Below are 22451 nucleotides of genomic sequence, written 5' to 3'. Positions count from 1 at the left end.
CCTTCAAGTTTGTTCAACAGCCTCCTATGAGGAACTGTATCAAAGGCTTTGCTGAAATCCAAGTAAATTACATCTAGCATATGTCCTCGATCCAGCTCTCTGGTTACCCAATCAAAAAATTCAATCAGGTTCGTTTGGCACGATTTATCTTTTGTAAAGCCATGTTGCCTCGGATCCTGTAACCCATTAGATTCAAGGAAATACATTATCCTTTCTTTCAGCAACACTTCCATTATTTTTCCAACAACTGAAGTGAGGCTCACCGGCCTGTAGTTTCCTGCTTCATCTCTGTGACCACTTTTATGAATAGGGACCACATCCGCTCTCCTCCAATCCCCAGGAATCACTCCCGTCTCCAGAGATTTGTTGAACAAGTGTTTAATAGGACTCGCCAGAACCTCTCTGAGTTCCATTAGTATCCTGGGATGGATCCCGTCTGGTCCCATTGCTTTGTTCACCTTCAGTTTTTCAAGTTGCTCATAAACACCCTCCTCCGTGAACGGCGCAGAATCTACTCCATTTTCTCGTGTAACTTTGCCGGACAATCTCGGTCCTTCTCCAGGATTTTCTTCTGTGAACACAGAACAGAAGTATTTGTTTAGCACATTTGCTTTCTCCTCATCACTCTCCACATATTTGTTCCCAGCATCTTTTAGCCTAGCAATTCCATTTTTTATCTTCCTCCTTTCACTAATATATCAGAAAAAAATTTTATCTCCCTTTTTTACATTTTTAGCCATTTGTTCTTCCGCCTGTGCCTTCGCCAAACATATCTCTCTCTTGGCTTCTTTCAGTTTCACCCTGTAGTCCTTTCTGCTCTCCTCTTTTTGGGTTTTTTTATATTTCATGAACGCCAACTCTTTCGCCTTTATTTTCTCAGCCACTAGGTTGGAGAACCATATCGGCTTCCTTTTTCTCTTGTTTTTATTGATTTTCTTCACATAAAGGTCCGTAGCCATTTTTATTGCTCCTTTCAGCTTAGACCACTGTCTTTCCACTTCTCTTATGTCCTCCCATCCTAACAGCTCTTTCTTCAGGTACTTTCCCATTGCATTAAAGTCCGTACGTTTGAAATCTAGGACTTTAAGTATCGTGCAGCCGCTCTCCACTTTAGCCGTTATATCAAACCAAACCGTTTGATGATCGCTACTACCCAGGTGAGCACCCACTCGAACATTAGAGATACTCTCTCCATTTGTGAGGACCAGATCCAATATCGCTTTTTCCCTTGTGGGTTCCATCACCATTTGTCTGAGCAGAGCCTCTTGAAAGGCATCCACAATCTCCCTACTTCTTTCCGATTCCGCAGACGGAACATTCCAGTCCGCATCCGACAGGTTGAAATCTCCCAACAGCAGAACCTCCTCTTTCCTTCCAAACTTTTGGATATCCACAATCAGATCCTTATCAATATGCTGCGATTGAGTCGGAGGTCTGTAGACTACACCCAAGTAGATAGACGTTCCATCTTCTCTTTTCAGAGCAATCCATATCGCTTCTTCCTCTCCCCAGGTCCCTTGCATTTCGGTCGCTTGGATATTGATCTTTACATAGAGAGCTACTCCTCCACCTTTATGACCATCTCTGTCCTTCCTCTGTGATAGCAACAATATCTAGATCTGCCTCTAATATCAGGGCTTGCAGATCATGAACTTTGTTGCTTAGACTGCGAGCATTTGTGGTCATCGCTTTCCAGCTATTTTTCAGCGATAATCTCCTTTTTTGTATGGATTTTTGTGTCGTTTCACTTTCCATTGCAATACTAAGAAATGAGTTGCTGATATTGCTTATGTTGCGTCTCCCTATGCGTCTCCCTAGTAGAGAAAGAGACGCTTACAATGTAGGCCAGCAAAATGCTGGTCTACATTGTAAGTAGACGCGGCCGCTATACTTATCGCGGCAAGGGATCTCTCTGCCGCGATAAGTATAGTGGCCGCGGCCGCCTGTCCAATTGCCAGCAAGAGGGTGCCCAACCCCTCCTGCCGGAAGATGCCCCCACTCCCCCCAACACTACCGATCGCCGGCAGGAGGGTGCCCAAACCATCCTGCTGGAAGATACACCCCCCCCCGACACTACCGATCACCGGCAGGAGGGTGCCCAACCCCTCCTGCCGGAAGATGCCCCCACTCCTCCTGACATTACCGATCGCCGGCAGGTGGGTGCCCAAACCCTCCTGCCGGAAGATGCCTCCCCCCTGACACTACCGATTACCGGCAGGAGGGTGCCCAATCCCTCCTGCCGGAAGACGGCCCCCCTCCGCACCCCCTCCCCTGCGCTAACAGCCCCCAAACCTCCCCCTCACCAAACTAACCTTTAATTGTTGGCCAGACGGGTCTTGCCCGTCCAGCCGGCAGGCCCGCCTCATCGAAATGAGGCGGGCCTGCCCCTTCCCAGCCCATCCCGCGAAGCCTAAGGCCTGATTGGCCCAGGCTCTAGAAGCCTGGACCAATCAGGCCTTAGGCATAGTGGGTCCGCCCATCCCCACTAAGTCTAAGGCCTGATTGGCCCAGGCACCTGGAGCGCAAGTAACCAACTTGGTAAGGTAAGTTGCCAATCCATTTCTGAGTCCGAGGTATGTACACACTGCATTTCCGAGTCAGAGGTAAGTATATACATTGCAAACAGTATTATAGGAGTCCAATTAGCTCAAGCAGGAATATCTACACAGGGACATAGCAAACATAAGGTATGAAGGGCTATGTACATTAATGCCCACAGTTTGGGCAATAAGATTCTGGAATTAGAGACGGAAATGAGGAACGCCGACCTAGATGTGGTGGCGATATCCGAGACTTGGTTCACGGACTCCCATGGGTGGGATATGGCTATACCGAGATACAACTTACTTCGGCGGGACAGAGAGGGCAAAATGGGAGGAGGGGTAGCACTATACACTAAAGAGGACATCAAAGTTACCAAAATTGCAGATGTCAAGTACACCGGGGAATCCCTCTGGGTGAATTTGGCTAGGGGGAAGTACAAATGCCTGTATCTTGGTGTAGTATACAGACCTCCAAGACAACAGGAGGACATGGATATAGAATTAGTCGAAGACATTGAGAATATCACTTTGCGTGGAGACACAATATTGTTAGGAGACTTCAATATGCCTGATGTGGATTGGAACAATCTTTCTGCTACGACCAGCGGCAGAAGGAAGCTATTAACCTCTATAAAGGGAGCGAGACTCAGACAAATGGTATTAGAGCCCACTAGGGATCGGGCGATACTAGACCTAATACTCACCAACGGAGAAAGTGTCACAGAGGTCTCGGTAGGTGATACGTTGGCCTCAAGTGACCACAACATGATATGGTTCAACCTCAGGAAAGGATTCACTAAGTCAAGCACATCAACCAAGATCCTCAACTTTAAGGGCACAAACTTCGAAAGCATGGGAGATTTCATCCATCGAGCACTGCAAAACCATGCCGAAACAGATAATGTAGAGGTAATGTGGTCAACTCTGAAATCAACTTTACACGAAGCAACCAACCGCTACGTCAAATCAGTAAGTAAACGGCGAAGAAACAATAGACCACAGTGGTTCTCTGCGGAGATCTCAGACCTCATATAAAAGAAGAAAAGAGCGTTCATCATCTACAAACAATCAGGGAAGCGAGAATCCAAGGAAGACTATCTGGCCAAGTCAAAAGCGGTCAAAATGGCAGTTAGGGAGGCCAAACTCCGAATGGAGGAGAACCTTGCGAAGAACATCAAGAAGGGCGATAAATCCTTCTTCCGGTATATTAGTGACAGAAAAAGAAACACAGATGGGATAGTACGCCTTAGGAAACCCGACAGGAACTATGTAGAATCGGACTCCGACAAAGCCAAACTTTTAAATGAATACTTCTGCTCGGTCTTCATTGCGAGGCGCCGGGATCCAGCCTTCAGCTGCCGACGAGGGAAAACTCGGAAGACCCGTTTTGAAATTTCGAGTTTACGCCCAGCAGTGTCCACGAGGAGCTATCAAGACTCAAGGTGAACAAAGCTATGGGTCCAGACAAACTACACCCCAGGGTGCTCAGGGAGTTGAGTGACATCCTGGTGGAACCGTTATCCGCGCTCTTCAATCTTTCCCTAAGTACAGGAAGAGTCCCGTTGGATTGGAAAATGGCTAACGTCATTCTACTCCACAAAAAGGGATGCAGGACGGAGGCTGAGAATTATAGACCGGTGAGTCTCACATCGATAGTGAGTAAACTTATGGAAACACTAATCAAAAGCCAATTGGATACGATCCTGAACAAGGAGAATCTACGAGATCCCCCTCAACATGGTTTTACAAAGGGAAGGTCCTGCCAATCAAATCTGATCAGCTTCTTTGACTGGGTAACAAGAAAGCTGGATATAGGGGAGTCCCTGTACGTCGTGTACTTGGACTTCAGCAAAGCGTTTGATAGCGTCCCACACCGCAGGTTATTGAGCAAGATGGGTTCGATGGGACTGGGTGAAACATTAACCGCATGGGTTAGGGACTGGCCTAGAGGTAGACTTCAGAGGGTAGTGGTAAACGGTATCCTCTCCGATACGACGGAGGTGATCAGCGGAGTGCCACAACAGGTAATTGAGGCAAGCAGCGTACCAGATTTTAAGAAAAGATGGGATTGGCATGTGGGATCTCTTCATGGAGGTAGTTAGGGGGTAGGCAGACTAGATGGGCTGTGGCCTTTTTCTGCCGTCATGTTCTATATTTCTATGTTTCTATAAGTATAGCAGCTGCGTCTACTCTAACCCGATTCTGTAACCGGCGTCTGTAACATGGACGCCGGTTACAGAATCGGGGTTTAATGTAGGCCTGATTCTGTATAGGACGCCTCTCCTGGGCCGTCCTATATAGAATCCGGCCCTTAGGGCCTCCTTTTACAAAGGTGCGCTAGCGTTTTTAGCACGCGAGCTACCTGAAAAACTACTGCCTGCTCAAGAGGAGGCGGTAGCGGCTAGCGTGTGCAGCACTTTAGCGTGTGCTAAAGCCGCTAGCATGCCTTTGTAAAAGGAGCCCTTAGTCCAGGAGTTTCCAGTTTTCTCGTATCATAGGAAAAATAGGTTTTGTCAAACTCTGCAAAACATAAGAACATAAGAATAGTCTTATTGGGTCAGGCCAATGGTCCATCAAGCCCAGTAGCCTGTTCTCATGGTGGCTAATCCAGGTCATTAGTACCTGGCTAAAACTCAAGGAGTAGCAAGCAGTGGCTTCCCCCATGTCTTTTCAATAACAAACTATGGACTTTTGCTCCAGGAACTTATCCAAACCTTTCTTAAAATCAGCTACGCTATCCGCTCTTACCACTTCCTCTGGTAATGCGTTCCAGAGCTTAACTATTCTCTGAGTCAAAAAAATTTCCTCCTATTAGTTTTAAAAGTATTTCCCTGTAACTTCATCGAGTGTCCCCTAGTCTCTGTAATTTTTGATGGAGTGAAAAATGGAACCACTCAAGATTTTGGCTACCCATCACCCACCGCATCACCTATAAAACTTTAATGCTGGTCTTTAAAATCAAACTTTCGCATCTCCCATCTTTTCTTGATAAACTCATCCCCTTTTGCCCTCCCCAGACCCTTAGATCGGCTGGTCAGAATTTACTGACTATATCTTCATCAAAGAATTCTACTACACTAGAAAAACTAACTTTTCCGTTGTAGCTCCAACCTTATGGAACGCCATGCCACCTCAACTCCGCCTCGAAAATTCACTCGATAAATTTAAGACTAAACTAAAAACGTTCTTATTCCTAGACGCATACCAGAGCGTCTAAATATTTCCTTTCCAACAGCCTGCAAAATAAACACGAACCGCTTTTAAGAAGCTATCCCCATTCCTGGTGTTTTATCCTCCCCCCTCTTCCCTTTAATTAATTTGTTCTTAATGATGTAATTATTAACTTTCCTCTCCACCCTTACCTTCAAGTAATGTTTGTATTTGTAATTTTCTATTTAATATTCACATCTACCCCCCCACCTTCAAAAATTTATTTTAACCTTTCATTGTAAACCGGCCTTGGTCTTGGAGGCTAAAATGTACGGTGTCAGCATCTATGAGACAAACTTGGTTTTTTCTTCTTCATAGAGCTTTTTGGACCCCTACTCGTTTACAAAAAATAGATAGTTCAAGATCTAATAGATGCTGGCACTGTCATATTGAAATTGGGACATTAGATCATCTTTTATTCTTTTGTCCATTTATCCTATCATTCTGGAAATCAATTTGGCCCCAAATTAATAGATTGTTAGAAAATCCGGTAGCCTTGACATATGATACTATATTATTTGGAACAACCATGAGAGCAAAAAGCCAAATTTCATCTAGTAATAACAAACTTTTATTTATTTTAACTGGAATTGCAATACAACAAATTACATCCAATTGGAAACAACATGATAGATTGAATTACATGTTCTGGTGGAATTCGGTATGCCACATATACAAAATGGAACTCGCTATTGCAACACACAAAGGATACATGAATAAATTTAAAAAAATATGGGGACCATTAACCGATTTTTGTAAAGAAGGATAATTTTTCCCATAAATAAAACTTGAAAATATCTGAAGACCGTTAACATGATTTCTCTAATGAACTTTTCCCATGATAAGATAATTGTAAAGAGGGAAAGGGGGTGGGTTTTTCAATTTTGATTATTACATACTAAACTAATATTTAAAGAATGTACAATAAAATTGATTTATGTATTATTGGTTGGGAAGGAGGGCGGGACAGGGGATTATTATATTAATGTTAAAATTGATATTAATATATGAGTTAGTCAAGTGTGTATTTAAGTTTCTATTGAGTTTATTTGTAACACTTGTTGTAACACAAAAAAATGAATAAAGATTTAAAACATTGTAAACCGGCCAGGGTCGATGGTCGGTATATTAAAATTAATTAAACTTTAAACTTTAATCCTATCTCCCCTCAACCGTCTCTTTTCCAAGGTGAAGAGACCTAACCGTTTTAGTCTTTCCTCATACGAGAGGAGTTCCATCCCCTTTACCATCTTGGTCGCTCTTCTTTGAACCTTTTCTAGCGCCACTATATCTTTCATGAGATAAGAAAACCAGAATTGAACGCAATACTCCAGATGAGGTCGCACCATGGAGCGATACAGGGTCATTATAACTGATGGCATCGATGACTTAATGGACTGTGGCACTATCTCATGGAAATTTACCAAACTTTTCAAACCACCCTCATATGTTTTTAGCTTTGAAATAATTATTTGAAAGCTTTAAGGTAAAGCTCTACAATAGCAAAAGCATGTAATTTAGAGCAAGAAAAGGACTCAGCAGGGGCTTAACAGAACTAGCTCCATCTGATATGCCAATCTTGTTCCTTCTGTTTTCTAAACATTTTACTGCTGCATGTGCGTGGGATAAAAACAGAGAATCTCTATAGAGAAAAAGGATGGAATCCAGTTCAAGCAAAACTTAAATGACTTCATAACTGGAGTTGGTTTGGACGGCAGTTTCGGAGGTTTGGAAGTAAGACTGATGCCAGCCATTCTATAAACTGCGCCTACAAAATAGGCACCGAAGAATGCAGCACACAGTGGCTGTCAATCTTCAGTTAGGCACTGTTAAAAGAATCAAAACCTTAGGCGCCCCCTATTTATGCCGGTGACGGGACTAAATTGCGCGAGACAACGGCGCACCGACAACAGAGCGCCGACAACTGAGCGCAAGGTTGACGGCGCACCGAAGAAAAGCACTATTTTAAAGGGTTCCGACGGGGGGTGTTGGTGGGGAACCCCCCTATTTTACTTAACAGACATCGCGCTGGCGTTGTGGGGGGTTTGGGGGGTTGTAACCCCCCACATTATACTTAAAACTGAACTTTTTCCCTAAAAAACAGGCAAAAAGTTCAGTTTCAAGTATAATGAGGGGGGTTACAACCCCCCAAACCCCCCACAACGCCAGTGCGATGTCTGTTAAGTAAAATAGGGGGGTTCCCCACCAACACCCCCCGTCGGAACCCTTTAAAATAGTGCTTTTCTTCGGCGCGCCGTCAACCTTGCGCTCAGTTGTCTGCACTCAGCTGTCGGCGCGCCGTTGTCTCGCGCGATTTTGTCTATGAACCATTTATGCCAGGGCTTTCTTGGCCTAAATACTGGTGACTATGTTAAATGCCTATATGGAAAACATGCCCAAGATCCACCCACAAGCTGCCCTTAATGATGCCAACTTCCTATCCGAAATTGACAGGCGCCTAACTAGCAATCAATTTTGATTTAAGCCAGTTATTGAGCCAATTAAGCACAAAAGACTAGCCAGAAACACATTTTAAACACAAAAGATTGCATTTGGGAGCTCAACATCTAACATTTGGGAGGGGGGGTTCATCCGATCATCAGATTACAGTTATCAATGCTGATTAAGCTAATTAAATAATTAAGTTAGATGAGTAAATTGGCTAGACGTGCAGATTTAGGCTGCTTTTAGGCATCTTTTATAGAATGTGGGCCTCTGTGCCCCATAATTGGTAGGGGGAGATAGAGATTAAGTACGCCAATGTTTAATCATGAAGTGGAACCTGTGCAGAGCGCAAGATACAACCTTGGGAATCTTGCTGGACAAACTGAATGGACTGTGCAGGTCTTTTATCTGCTGACATTTAACTGTGTTACATAGCACTGCCCATAATTTTCAAACTCCCACTTTATCCATCACTGGGTTCATAGACAATGGCGCGAAAGACAAAGGCGTGCGCCGACAACTGAGCGCAAGACGGAGGCGCGCGCCGAAGAAAATTACAGTTTTTAGGGGCTCCGACGGGGGGTTTTGTTGGGGAACCCCCCCACTTTACTTAATAGACATCGCGCCGGCGTTAGGGGGGGTTTGGGGGTTTGTAACCCTCCACATTTTACTGTAAACTTAACTTTTTCCCTAAAAACAGGGAAAAAGTTAAGTTTTTAGTAAAATGTGGGGGTTACAACCCCCCACACCCCCCACAACGCCCCCACAACGCGGCGCGATGTCTATTAAGTAAAGTGGGGGGGGTTCCCCCCACGCCCCCCCATTGGAGCCCTAAAAACAGTAATTTTGAGCGGCGCAAACCTCCGCGCTGCGCTCAATTGTCTGGGCGCGCCTTTGTCCCGGCGCGCTTTTGACCTGACACCTCCATCACTGTAATCACGTTAATCTATCATGCAAATATGAGGTGTGTGCAATAAAAGATTTTCACCTACCTGGAAATCCTAATACACCCTGCTTGCTTTACTTAGTAACAGCTGAAATTTGACATACTATTAAGCGCCATTTCCTGGGGATTCCTAGTGGTTTTGAGCATATGTCAAACTTTGTTCAGCATTATTCAAGACTGCCTGTTCTTTTCACTGTGATTTCTTAGAGTTAATTTCTGTGGTTACGGGGAATGGTTTCAATTCACAGAAAAAGAAAAAAAGAAGATAGCTAGCTGCCACAGGAAGCGTGATGTCTATTATTTATCCTGATCTGCTTTAATCTGGTATCCATGTGCCTGCCTTAGCCATCCAAATTATAGATAGCTATCACATTCTCTAGGCAATCGGCTTCATTTCCCAGCATTTGACAACACAGACTTACCTTGTTCAATAAGTCCCTCTCTCGCACAAGCTCATCTATGGCTTTCTTATCAATCTCTGCCTGCTTTTTAGTGACCTCCATTTCTAAAAAAGAGAGAAAGGATTACAAACGGCATTCAGACTGAAAAAGTTAGCAAATAGCATTAACCCTTCAAAGGCTAATGAGTAGTTTCATGTTATTCACTCAGTGTCTCCCCCAGGCTATCCCATGGACCTTCACAATTTCATCCAAACTCCATACTGACACTTTTTCATGCTTTCACAATTGATTATCCTGACCTAAAATGGCTGATGCCCTGCATACTATCTGAATTCACACCAAATACTACATTAACCACAACAAGAAGATGAGATCAGTCAGCAGGTATTCACAGCAGACAAAGGGCTAGATTCACTAAGCAAACCGATTGGTTTGCGACCCTTTTGCGACCCAATTTTACTCCGGCCCGATTCACTTACCTCTCTGCTGATCCGATTCTGATCCGCGCATGCAAATGAGGGGAACGGCATGCAAAGTAGGCAGGAACGTGATTCACAAAACAAATTTTGCAAACCGACTGGGCTGGCCGATCAACCCAAGAAGTGACTGCTGGGGACCAGTCACAAATGTCCTTTCTGACTCTCCAGCTCCATTGCCGCTCTGTTCTCTGTCTTGCTCTCTGCTGCCCCGACAATATTTATCTCTCTGCCCCGAATCTCTCCTGCCTGCCACCCCTAATCTCTCCTGCCCTCCCCCGCACTGCGAGCCCATGGTTTTAACCCACGGGTTTAAAGCGGGTCAAAAGCACGGGCTCGCTGGGCTAGTAAAAAAAGTAGAAAAAAAGTCACAGTTCAGAAGGGTCTTAGACGCATGCGCAGACCATCTACTGATGGTCTGCACATGCGTCAGGATTGCACACTAGCGATCCATGCACTAGCGATCTGTTCATCCGATCGCCCTCATTTAAATTTTTTTGTTTTGGGAATTCATCAGGCCTGCACGGATCGGCCACGCAATTGAGGTTAGTGAATCTAGCCCAAAATCATTATTGTGCCTTTGTGGCCTTCAGATTTGTATTTCATTCCTGAACCATTGCAAGTTTCTACACTTTTCATAAGCTCCAGTTTAGGTACTCACACAGTTTTTTACATGACAGCAAATCTGCCTTAATATATACATAGAAGGTAATTTTATAAAGAGTGCCAAAAGTGGCAACGCACATAGGCACGACATATGCACTATTTATTAAATAACTCTAGACCAGTGGTCTCAAACTCAAACCCTTTGTAGGGCCACATTTTGGATTTGTAGGTACTTGGAGGGCCTCAGAAAAAATAGTTAATGTCTTATTAAAGAAAAGACAATTTTGCATGAGGTAAAAACTCTTTATAGTTTATAAATCTTTCCTTTTGGCTAAGTTTTAATAATAATATTGTCATTTATAGCTAAAGAGACATATGGTCAAGAAACTGTTTGCTTTTGTGATTATGATAAACATACCGAGGGCCTCAAAATAGTACCTGGTGGGCCGCATGTGGCCCCCGGGCCGCGGGTCTCTGTTTGAATCCTTGTACCGTGATTGGGCAGAGTACGGTACAAGGATTCAAACAGAGACTGGACGGATTCCTGAGGGATAAAGGGATCGTGGGATACTGAGAAAGCTAACCAGAAAATAAGTATAGAAACCCGACCAGGTCGTGCATGTGCAAGACCGGAGGGCTAGGACTTTGATGGGAAGATAGCACTCAATGGGAAACCTGGGTGGCATGGGGGCCCCTTCTGGTGATTTGGACAGGTCGTGACCTGTTTGGGCCACCGCGGGAGCGGACTGCTGGGCAGGATGGACCTATGGTCTGACCCGGCGGAGGCACTGCTTATGTTCTTATGTTCTTATGAGTTTGAGACCATTACTCTAGACAATGTAAGTGCATGCATTTACATCTAATCTGAGGTAAGTATAATGGGCTGTATGTATGTGCTAGAAGACTATGGCCAGGAATCACTAACCTGCCAGATTGGGCCCGATTCGGGCCCGATCCTGGCAGGTCCGACCAATTCAGAAACCAAAAATATGTAGATGGGGGCGATCGGAGGAACGCCCCCCATCTGCCTGCATGGATCACGCATGCGCGATCCGCGCACACGCGCAGACCATAGGAGCAGCGATCTTTTTTATAAAAAACTTTTTTGTACTTCGGGCGGCAGGACGTCGGGGGGACTCAACCACATGCCGCCACCTCCACTGACCCCAACCCACGTGGCTCCCAGAAAGCTGGTTCCGCTCTTGCCAGCTGCCGCCCTCACTAATAATAAAAAGATAAATTGAGCCCGTGGTTTTAGCCCACGGGTTAAAACCATGGGCTTGCACTGCGGGGAAGGGTGAGAGAGTCCAGGCAGGCAGGAAATCATTACATTACATTAGTGATTTCTATTCCGCCAATACCTTGCGGTTCAAGGCGGATTGCATAAGAGTTGTCAGGAGGTTACAAGAATTGTAACATAACATAAGAGTTGTCATAAGAGTTACATAAGAATTACATAAAAATTGTCGAGACCTTAAGGTGATACATGTTGGGTAATAAGAAGCATATTAGATTTGTTATCGGTATAGAGTGGGTAGGTGGGGTTTGGGTAGGAACTGGTCATGTTAAATAGATTTTATGTATTTTTTTGAAGAGTAGGGTTTTAGTTTCTTTCCTGAAGGTTTTGTAGTCTGTGGTCGAGGACAGCAGATTGGTGATTTGTCTGTCCAGTTTGGTTGCTTTGGTGGCTATTAGGTTGTCATATAGTTTTCTTCATTTGAAATTTTTGGATGGTGGGTGTGTGAATAGTGAGTGGGTTCTCCTGTGCCTGGTTGAGGTGGATTGAGTTAGTCAGTTGTTCCAGTAGGTTGGGCTTTCTCCATTAATAGCCTTGAATAGTAGGAAGTAGAATTTGAAGTGTACTCTTGCTTGTATTGGGAGCCAGTGTGAGTCGTGGTATGCTTCTGTGATGTGGACATATTTTTTCAATGAGTAGATGAGTCTTAGGGCTGTATTTTGTATTGTTTGTAATTGTTTTATCATGGTCGCTGGGCAGGGGAGGTATAGTATGTTGCAGTAGTCAATTAGTCCAAGGATAAGAGATTGTACCAAAAGTTGGAATTGTTTCCTGCCGAAGAATTTTCGTATTTGTCTTAGGTTTCTCATGGTCACGAATGATGCTTTTATTACTTTGTTGATTTGTGGTTGCATGGTACAGCCTCTGTCAATCAGTACTGCCAGAAGTTTTAGTGTGGCTTGAATGGGGTATGAGATCGAATTTATTACTAGATTTGTTAAGGTTGGAGTTTTGCTGTTTTCTAGGAGGATGAAGTTTGTTTTGTCAGAGTTAACTTTTAGTTTGTGCTCTGTCATCCATGTTGCTACTGTTTCGAGTGTTCTGTGTATTGTGCCTATCATGGTGGGTTCTGGGTGGTCGAAGGGGAGGAGAATAGTGATGTCATCTGCATAGCTGTATGAGGTTATGCCATGTTTGTCTAGGTAGGAGCTGAGGGAGGCTATGTATATATTGAATAGCGTGGGAGATAGTGGTGATCCCTAGGGAACTCCGCAGGAGTTGAACCATGGTTCTGATTTTTCTTGTTTTGTTTTAACCCTGTAGGTTCTGGATTATAAGAAGCCTTTAAACCAGTGGTCTCAAACTCAAACCCTTAGTGGGGCCACATTTTGGATTTGTAGGTACTTGGAGGGCCGCAGAAAAAATAGTTAATGTTTTATTAAAGAAATGACAACTTTGCATGAGGTAAAACTCTTTATCTTCTATATATATAAAATCGGAGGTATGTATGTGTGTATGTATGTATGTGTGTGTGTATGTGCCGCGATCACGCAAAAACGGCTTGACCGATTTGAACGAAACTTGGTATGCTGATCCCTCACTACCTGGGATGATATGTTCTGGGGGTCTCGCGGCCCACCTGCACATGTGGGCGGAGCTACAAACAGAAAATCAGATTTCACCCATTCATGTCAATGGAAAAAATGTAAAAAGCTGCCATTCTCACAGTAATTCAAAAACGGCTTGACCGATTTGAACGAAACTTGGTATGCAGATCCCTCACTACCTGGGGTGATATGTTCTGGGGGTCTCGCGGCCCACCTGCACACGTGGGCGGAGCTACAAACAGAAATTCACATTTCACCCATTCATGTCAATGGAAAAAATGTAAAAAGCTGCCATTCTCACTGTAATTCAAAAACGGCTTGACCGATTTGAACGAAACTTGGTATGCAGATCCCTCACTACCTGGGGTGATATGTTCCAGGGGTCTCGCGGCCCACCTGCACACGTGGGCGGAGCTACAAACAGAAAATCATATTTCACCCATTCATGTCAATGGAAAAAATGTAAAAATCTGCCATTCTCACAGTAATTCCAACTACCTGGGGTGATATGTTCTGGGGGTCTCGCGGCCCACCTGCACACGTGGGTGGAGCTACAAACAGAAAATCAGATTTCACCCATTCATGTCAATGGAAAAAATGTAAAAAGTTTCCAAGTTTCCAAGTTTCCAAGTTTATTAAATGTCTTGATTTATCGCCTATTCACATTTCTAGGCGATGTACAAATTAATATCATTTACAATAAATACAAATACAAAAAAAAAAAATTAAACCTTAAATGGGATTTAACTGACAATACTAAAACATAAGGAAAATTATTTAATTCGAGGGTTACATACAGTTATTATGTTTAAAAATTCAAGGGAAATACATTGGGATGGGTAAACAATAAATTCAAAGAATTAGCTTGACAAGCAGAGAGATTTATTCAATAGTAGACTTAATCATTAAATGCATCTATAAATAAGAAGCTTTTAAGAAGAGCTTTAAATTTTCCTAAATTTTTTTCTAGTCTTAGGTAGAGTGGGAGGTTATTCCAGGACTGAGGGGCTGTTATAGAGAAGATTGTGGTTCGTCTTGTATTGATGACTTTCAATGAGGGGATAGCTAAGAGATGTTGATCCTGTGATCTGAGAGATCTAGAAGAAGTATACGGTATTAATACTCTATAGATAAAGGCAGGAGTTTTAGATTCTAAAGTTTTATGTGTAAGTAAGCATTGTTTGTAAATGATACGGTGTGCGACCGGAAGCCAATGTGCTTTTTTAAGTAACGGTGACACATGGTCAAATTTTTTAGCATTATATATAATTTTAATGGAGGCGTTCTGTATTATCTGTAATCGTCTAATTTCTTTTTGTGGCAAACCAATAAATAGGGAATTACAATAGTCGAGTTTAGAAATTACAAGAGAATGAAGTAGGATATTCAGAGATTGAGTAAAAAGCTGCCATTCTCTAAGTAATTCAAAAACGACTTGACCGATTTGAACGTAACTTGGTATGCAGATCCCTCACTACCTGGGGTGATATGTTCTGGGGGTCTCGCGTCCCACCTGCACACGTGGGCGGAGCTACAAACAGAAAATCAGATTTCACCCATTCATGTCAATGGAAAAAATGTAAACAGCTGCCATTCTCACAGTAATTCCAACTATAAAACACTTTCTATGACACTATAACCACTAGGGACATCGTTTCTATTCTACCACGGACACCATACATATAGAGTTTGTATGTTCTAACTGTGTTTGTAACTGTTTCCTTCATGCACCCCAGTTCATAATGTTATTACATTACATGAGTACTCACATATCCTGAACTAGGAACACAGGTTCCATTCTGAACCGGGAACAAACTGCATGGAGTTTCTTTTCAACCTGAGTTTCCACATATTGAGTTGTTTAAATCAATACTGAAACTTTTGGATGCCACTTATTCCAACAGATCTTCCTTTTCAGTTTAAGAGATTGCAAATTCCAGTGAGACTTGCATTCTCTATCACAATCAACAAATCACAGGGACAGACTATTACATACTGTGGAGTGGATTTAAGATCCCCCTGTTTTTCCCATGGACAACTCTATGTTGCTTGATCAAGGGTGGGTTCACCCAAGAATTTATATGTTCTTGCTCCTGGAGGTGAAACTAAAATTGTTGTTTATAATCAAGTTTTGTGTTAGTTGTATTGTATTCATTTTGTCAAATATTTCACATTATAATTTGATTATTGTACTTTTTATAAAGCTGTAAAAAAATAATTTCATTCACCACTATAAAGTATCTTTATTTCAATCCATTTACTGTTTTATTGCTATAATTAAATACCCGTGCAACGCCGGGGCATCAGCTAGTAGTTTATATAAATCTTTCCTTTAACAGTTAAAGGAAAGATTTATAAACTATAAAGAGTTTTACCTTATGCAAAATTGTCATTAACTATTTTTTCTGCGGCCCTCCAAGTATCCTATTTTTTCTGCAGCCCTCACATTTAAAGTTTAATATCTTTCCTTTCTCAAAACTGACACATTTTCAATCACTATATTGAAAATAAAATCATTTTCCCTACCTTTGTTGTCTGGTGACTTTATTTTTCTGTGCATTTAACTATGTTTCCAGGGTCTTCTTGTCCTTTGACTGGTTTTCTCTCCATCTTCACTTTCTGCCTTGCATCCATCTTGGCATTAATATTCAATTTTTCTGCATTCTTTTCAAAATCTACATTTCCATGCCTTACCTTCCTTTCTATCTCTCTCTTCTTCTGTCCCTATTTCCATGGTCTGACATCTCTTTCTTTCCTTTCTCTCCCTCCCTCCTTCCTTCTTTCCCCCTGGTCTGGCATCTGTCTCCTTCCCTCCCCCAACTTTTTATTTATTTCACCCTGTCCCCTTCTTTCTTTCTCTCTCTATCCATGCCCCCATTCTTTCTATATGTCTGTCTTTCTCTCTCTCTCCGTGCCCCCTTTCTTTCTTTTTTTTTCTTTCTCCATGCTCTTTCTTTCTTTCTGTCTTTCTCTCTCCATGCCCCTTTCTGTCTGTGTCCCGTTTCCCTTCTTTCTTTCTATCTCCCTGTCCCCCCTTTCTTTCTTTACTTCTCCCTGACCTCCCCCAAGCCACCACCATTCGGGAACAGGCCGCCACCGCCGCAATCAGGGAACAGGCTGCCGCCGCCACAATCGGGGAACAGGCCAGCGCCAAGGTCTTAACTCTCCCTGCTTATCTTCCTCAGCACGGGTCCGACCAATTCATGCCACCCGACGTCAATTCTAACGTCGGGGAGGAACTTCCGGGCCAGCCAGGCAGTGATTGGCTGGTCCGGAACTTCCTCCCCGACATTAGAATTGATGTCGGGTGGCGAGAATTGGTCGGCTCCGAGCTGGGGAAGATAAGCAGGGAGAGTTAAGACCTTGGCGCTGGCCTGTTCCCCGATTGTGGCGGTGGCGGCAATCAGGGAACTCTAAGAACTTAGAAAGTTCTAGTTAGGCCGCACCGTGCATGCGCGAGTGCCTTCCCGCCCGACGAAGGCGCGCGGTCCCCAGTTAGGATAAGCCAGCTAAGAAGCCAACCCGGGAAGGTGGGAGGGATGCAAGAATATCTGCCTGCTGTCCCTGGATAACACCTGTTACGGTAAGTAACTGTGCTTTATCCCAGGACAAGCAGGCAGCATATTCTTGACTGATGGGTGACCTCCAAGCTAACAAAAAGAGGGATGGAGGGAAGGTTGGCCAGCTAAGAAGCCAACCCGGGAAGGTGGGAGGGATGCAAGAATATCTGCCTGCTGTCCCTGGATAACACCTGTTACGGTAAGTAACTGTGCTTTATCCCAGGACAAGCAGGCAGCATATTCTTGACTGATGGGTGACCTCCAAGCTAACAAAAAGAGGGATGGAGGGAAGGTTGGCCATTAGGAAAATAAATTTTGTAAAACAGATTGGCCGAAGTGTCCATCCCGTCTGGAGAATGCATCCAGACAATAGTGAGATGTAAAAGTATGAACTGAGGACCAAGTAGCAGCCTTGCAGATTTTCTCAATGGAAGTGGAGCGGAGGAAAGCTACAGACGCTGCCATAGCTCTAACTTTGTGGCCCGTGACAGAACCTTCCAGTGTCAGGCCCGACTGAGCATAACAGAAGGAAACGCAAGCCGCAAGCCAATTGGATAGAGTGCGTTTAGATACAGGATGATCCAACTTGTTAGGATCAAAGGACAAAAACAGTTGAGGAGATGATCTATGAGGCTTAGTGTGGTCAAGATAGTAAGCCAGAGCACGTTTACAGTCCAAGGTATGCAAAGCCTGTTCACCTGGATGAGAATGAGGCTTTGGAAAAAAAACAGGTAGGACTATGGACTGATTAAGATGAAAGTCAGACACAACCTTAGGGAGAAACTTTGGATGTGTACGGAGGACCAACTTATCATGGTGAAAAACAGTGAAAGGTGGATCGGCCACTAGTGCATGAAGCTCACTGACCCTCCTGGCAGAAGTGAGAGCTATAAGAAAGACCACTTTCCAAGTAAGAAATTTGAAATGCGCTGTGGCCAAAGGTTCGAAAGGAGGCTTCATTAAAGCAGACAGAACCACATTGAGATCCCAGACTACAGGAGGGGGCTTGAGAGGTGGTTTCACATTAAAAAGTCCCCTCATGAACCTAGAAACTATAGGATGAGCCGAGAGGGGTTTTCCATGAATTGGCTCATGAAAAGCAGCAATGGCACTAAGGTGAACTCTGATAGAAGTAGATTTGAGACCAGAGTCGAACAAGGAAAGGAGATAGTCCAACACCAGTCCCACTGCTAGAGACATGGGATTATGGTGATGTAAGAGGCACCAGGAAGAAAACCGAGACCACTTCTGTTGATAACACTGGAGCGTGGCCGGTTTCCTGGAAGCATCAATGATAGAGTGGACAGGCTGAGAAAGGAGTGAGTGAGCCGAAGTCAGCCCAAGAGATACCAAGCTGTCAGGTGCAGAGACTGTAGGTTGGGATGCAGTAGGGTCTGCTGATGCTGAGAAAGCAGAGAAGGAAACAGTGGAAGAATTATAGGTTCCCTGGAACTGAGTTGAAGTAGAAGGGAATACCAATGTTGCCTGGGCCACCGTGGAGCGATGAGAATCATGGTGGCTCGTTCCCTCCGGAGCTTGAACAATGTGCGCAGCATGAGCGGTAGAGGAGGAAATGCATATAGGAAGAGATTGATCCAATCCAGGAGAAATGCATCGGGAGCCAGACGGTGAGGAGAGTAGAGTCTGGAGCAAAACAGGGGCAGCTGATGATTGTGAGGAGCTGCAAAGAGGTTCACCTGAGGAGTGCCCCATTGATCGAAAATGGACTGGAGAGTCAAGGGGTCGAGAGTCCATTCGTGAGGTTGGAGAATTCTGCTGAGATTGTCTGCCAAGGAATTCTGCTCCCCTTGAATGTAGACAGCCTTCAGGAATAAATGACGAGCTGTCGCCTAAGACCAAATCCATTGGGCTTCCTGACACAACAGGCGAGAGCCCGTCCCTCCCTGTTTGTTGATGTAGTACATTGCAACTTGATTGTCTGTGCAAATGAGTAGTACTTGAGGAAAGAGAAGATGTTGAAATGCCTTGAGGGCATAAAACATTGCTCGTAGTTCCAGGAAATTGATGTGGTGTTTCTTTTCCTGGGCAGTCCAAAACCCCTGAGTTTGGAACTCGTTCAAGTGAGCTCCCCAGGCATAGGGGGAGGAATCTGTGGTGATGACTAGTTGATGAGGAGGTAGATGGAACAGTAGACCTCTGGATAGATTTGAAGATGTCAACCACCAAAGAAGCGACTGTCGAAGAGACGAGGTCACAGATATGTGTTGGGAGCAAGGATCTGTCGCTTGTGACCACTGAGTCGCTAGGGTCCATTAGGAGTACGCAGGTGGAGACGTGCGAAGGGGGTGACATGTACTGTGGAAGCCATGTGCCCCAAGAGCACCATCATGTGATTTGCAGAGATGAAGGATGGTCTGAAGGCGGTTGGATGGAAGAAACGCCCTCATCAGAACAGTGTCCAGAATGGCTCCAATAAATTGAAGCCGCTGGGTCGGAATGAGATGCGACTTGGGTAGATTGATTTCGAACCCCAACAGTCGAAGGAAGTGAATGGTGTGATTGGTGGCAAGCAGAACCGCCTGAGGTGAATGAGCCTTGATCAGCCAATTGTCCAGATAAGGGAATACTTGAAAATTGTGAGAGCGGAGATAGGCCGCTACCACAATTAGACACTTGGTGAACACCCTGGGAGAGGAGACCAGACCGAAGGGTAGCACCTTGTACTGATAATGATGTTGATTGATGAGAAAGCGTAGATATTGCCTGGACGTCAGATGGATAGGAATATGTGTGTAAGCCTCTTTGAGATCGAGGGAGCATAGCCAGTCGCCTTGAGTGAGAAGAGGGTAGAGGGTGGCAAGAGAGAGCATTTTGAACTTCTCTTTGACCAAACATTTGTTGAGATCTCTGAGATCTAAGATGGGTCTGAGGTCTCCGGTCTTTTTGGGAACTAGAAAGTACCTGGAGTAAAATCCCTAACCTCTCTGATCTTGAGGAACTTCTTCGATGGCATTGAGAAGAAGGAGGGATTGAACCTCTTGAGCGAGAAGGAGGGACTGAGACTTGTTGGAAGCAGACTCTTTTGGCAGGCCTAACAGCGAAGGAGTCTGAAAATTGAGGGAGTAGCCGTGGGCTATAATCGAAAGCACCCACTGGTCAGTGGTGATTACTTCCCATCGAGAGTGAAAAATGTTTAATCGACCTCCTATGGGCTGTGGAAGAGGACAGGAGGGAGGAAGACTGGCAATGCCCTGGAGAAGGGAGTCAAAAGGGCTGAGTCGGCTTAGTCTGAGTGACAGGCTTGATGGCAGGCTGCTGTTGCTGATGAGCCTGTTGATGCTGTGACGGAGGAGGCAAAGCAGGGCAGCGGAGAGGAGCGCTGAAATCACCAGAGTCGGAGGAGGAGGCGGACGGGACGCGCTGGTAACTCCGCCCACCCTCCCCGACGTCACAGCAGATCTCCCCCCCATAAAAGGGCTCGAGCCAACGAGGAGTCCTCAGCACTAGACCAGCCAGGCAAGCACGTGGGAGAGGCGAGAGGGTGCTTGCAGGGAGAGAGGGCAGGCAGGCTGATCTAATAGAGAGAGAGGAAGGAGGCACATAGCAGCGCGAGAGGAGCTGAGTGCATACAGAGAGGCGGAGGAAGGGGCGGAGAGCGTGCAGGGAGGCGGAGAAAGGGGCGGAGAGTCACGGAGAGGAGGTGAAGGCGGAGAAAGGGAGCGGAGAGCATACGGAAGCGGAGGAGACAGAGAAAGGGGAGAAAAAGCAGCGGAGGACTGTAAAAGTGACGGAGGAGGCAAAGCAGGGCAGCGGAGAGGAGCGCTGAAATCACCAGAGTCGGAGGAGGAGGCGGACGGGACGCGCTGGTAACTCCGCCCACCCTCCCCGACGTCACAGCAGATCTCCCCCCCATAAAAGGGCTCGAGCCAACGGCGCACGGCCGTTCGGCGCGCGGCGCCTTTGCGAAGGGCCTCAAGAAGGGCATCAAGGAAGGGCTATCTATTTCAGCTGGTCTCTAAAATCCTACAACTAGCCAATTTACCAATCAACGTCAGTCTTTCTTCAATCTTTCCCTCTTCCAGGTCTTTCAAATTTCAACTCTCTACTCCTACCTAACTAACAAGCACACTTAACAGGTGGACCACACCAACCACTCTATCCTAACTTATCCCTCCAACCTCAACACATTCTGACATATCTATAAAAAAAAAAATAAAAAATAAAAAAAAAAAATATTTTTTAAATAAATAATTAATAATACAAAAACCTTTATATATGGCAGGCAGAACTAGAGGCAGCAAGACTTCAGTCAAGACAGGCAGCTCAGTCGCCGAGAGTGCCCAGGGGATGGCTACGGTCTTCGTACAGACTGAGGGGGAGCCTGGACAGAGGACAGAGGTCTCTGTACAGACCGAGGCCATCCCCTCAAAGATGTCTTCAGCCTCCACTCAGACAGAACCAATTGATCAACCAGATGAAAGCCTTATGATAGAGCTGAGGAGTCTGAGAGAAGAGATCCAACGCTTAAGGAGTATCCGTGATGACGAGACCTTCATCGACGGAATAATCCAGGAACTGTCTCAGATCGCCGAACCAGAGCCTGACAAGACCATCCTTGAGTCACCCAGAGCTTCCAGAACTTCAGACTTGAATCCTACCGTCGGAATTCAGGAAGTCACTGGAGACGCCGATACCTGGCAGCTGGTGACTTCATCCACAGGTAAACGCAGAAAACCTAATTCTGTTTCTCTCTCTCACATACAGGGCAGCTCTACATCGACGCCACATATCCCCCTTAAGAACAGATACCAGCTGCTACAGGAAGGTCCTGACAACGAGGTACAAGAAGTGGTTGAACAGACGGTTCCGATTCCAGAGTCCACAGGTCGGCCCACCCCTAGGAAGCGCAGAGTTGTGGTCATCGGGGATTCACTGCTAAGGGGCACCGAGGGACCGATTTGTAGACCAGATCTGCAGTCAAGAGAGGTCTGCTGCTTGCCGGGGGCCAAGATCCGGGATGTAACTGCTAGCCTTGGCAGACTCATCAAGCCCCAAGATCACTTCCCTATGATTCTCATCCATGTCGGAACCAACGACACTGCCAGGGGCACCCTAGAAAGCATACCCGAAGACTTCAGAGCCCTAGGAGAGAAGCTGAGGAGGATGGATGCGCAGGTGGTCTTCTCCTCGATCCTCCCAGTGAGGGGCAAGGGCAGTGCCAGGGAGGATCGTGTCCGGAGGGTGAACGACTGGCTGCAGGAATGGTGCAGGGAGATGAACTTTGGGTTCCTGCACCACGGAGAGGCACTGCAGGGACTGCTTGGACCAGACGGGTTACACCTGACCAAGAGGGGGAAGAACGTCCTTGGACACCGTCTAGCCCGCCTACTACACAGGGCTTTAAACTAGGTAAGTTGGGGGAGGGTACGGGCTTTAAACTAGGTGAGTTGGGGGAGGGT

The 22451-nt window shown here is 45.3% G+C and overlaps 1 protein-coding gene across 1 annotated transcript in view; it reads right to left on the bottom strand.

The window, feature by feature from the left end:
• Positions 1-22451, bottom strand: part of CFAP58 (cilia and flagella associated protein 58) — a 326613-nt gene that overhangs the window by 232826 nt on the left and 71336 nt on the right. Inside the window, exon 8 of the mRNA XM_033943377.1 lies at positions 9567-9649. Within this exon, the coding sequence (XP_033799268.1) occupies positions 9567-9649 (83 nt within the window). The remainder of the gene's footprint in view (positions 1-9566; positions 9650-22451) is intronic.

The sequence above is a fragment of the Geotrypetes seraphini genome, chromosome 4 (assembly GCF_902459505.1).
Source record: "Geotrypetes seraphini chromosome 4, aGeoSer1.1, whole genome shotgun sequence".
Classification (NCBI taxonomy): Eukaryota; Metazoa; Chordata; class Amphibia; order Gymnophiona; family Dermophiidae; genus Geotrypetes; species Geotrypetes seraphini.
Note: the sequence above shows the minus strand (reverse complement) of the source record. Positions and strands in the feature narration are given on the sequence as shown.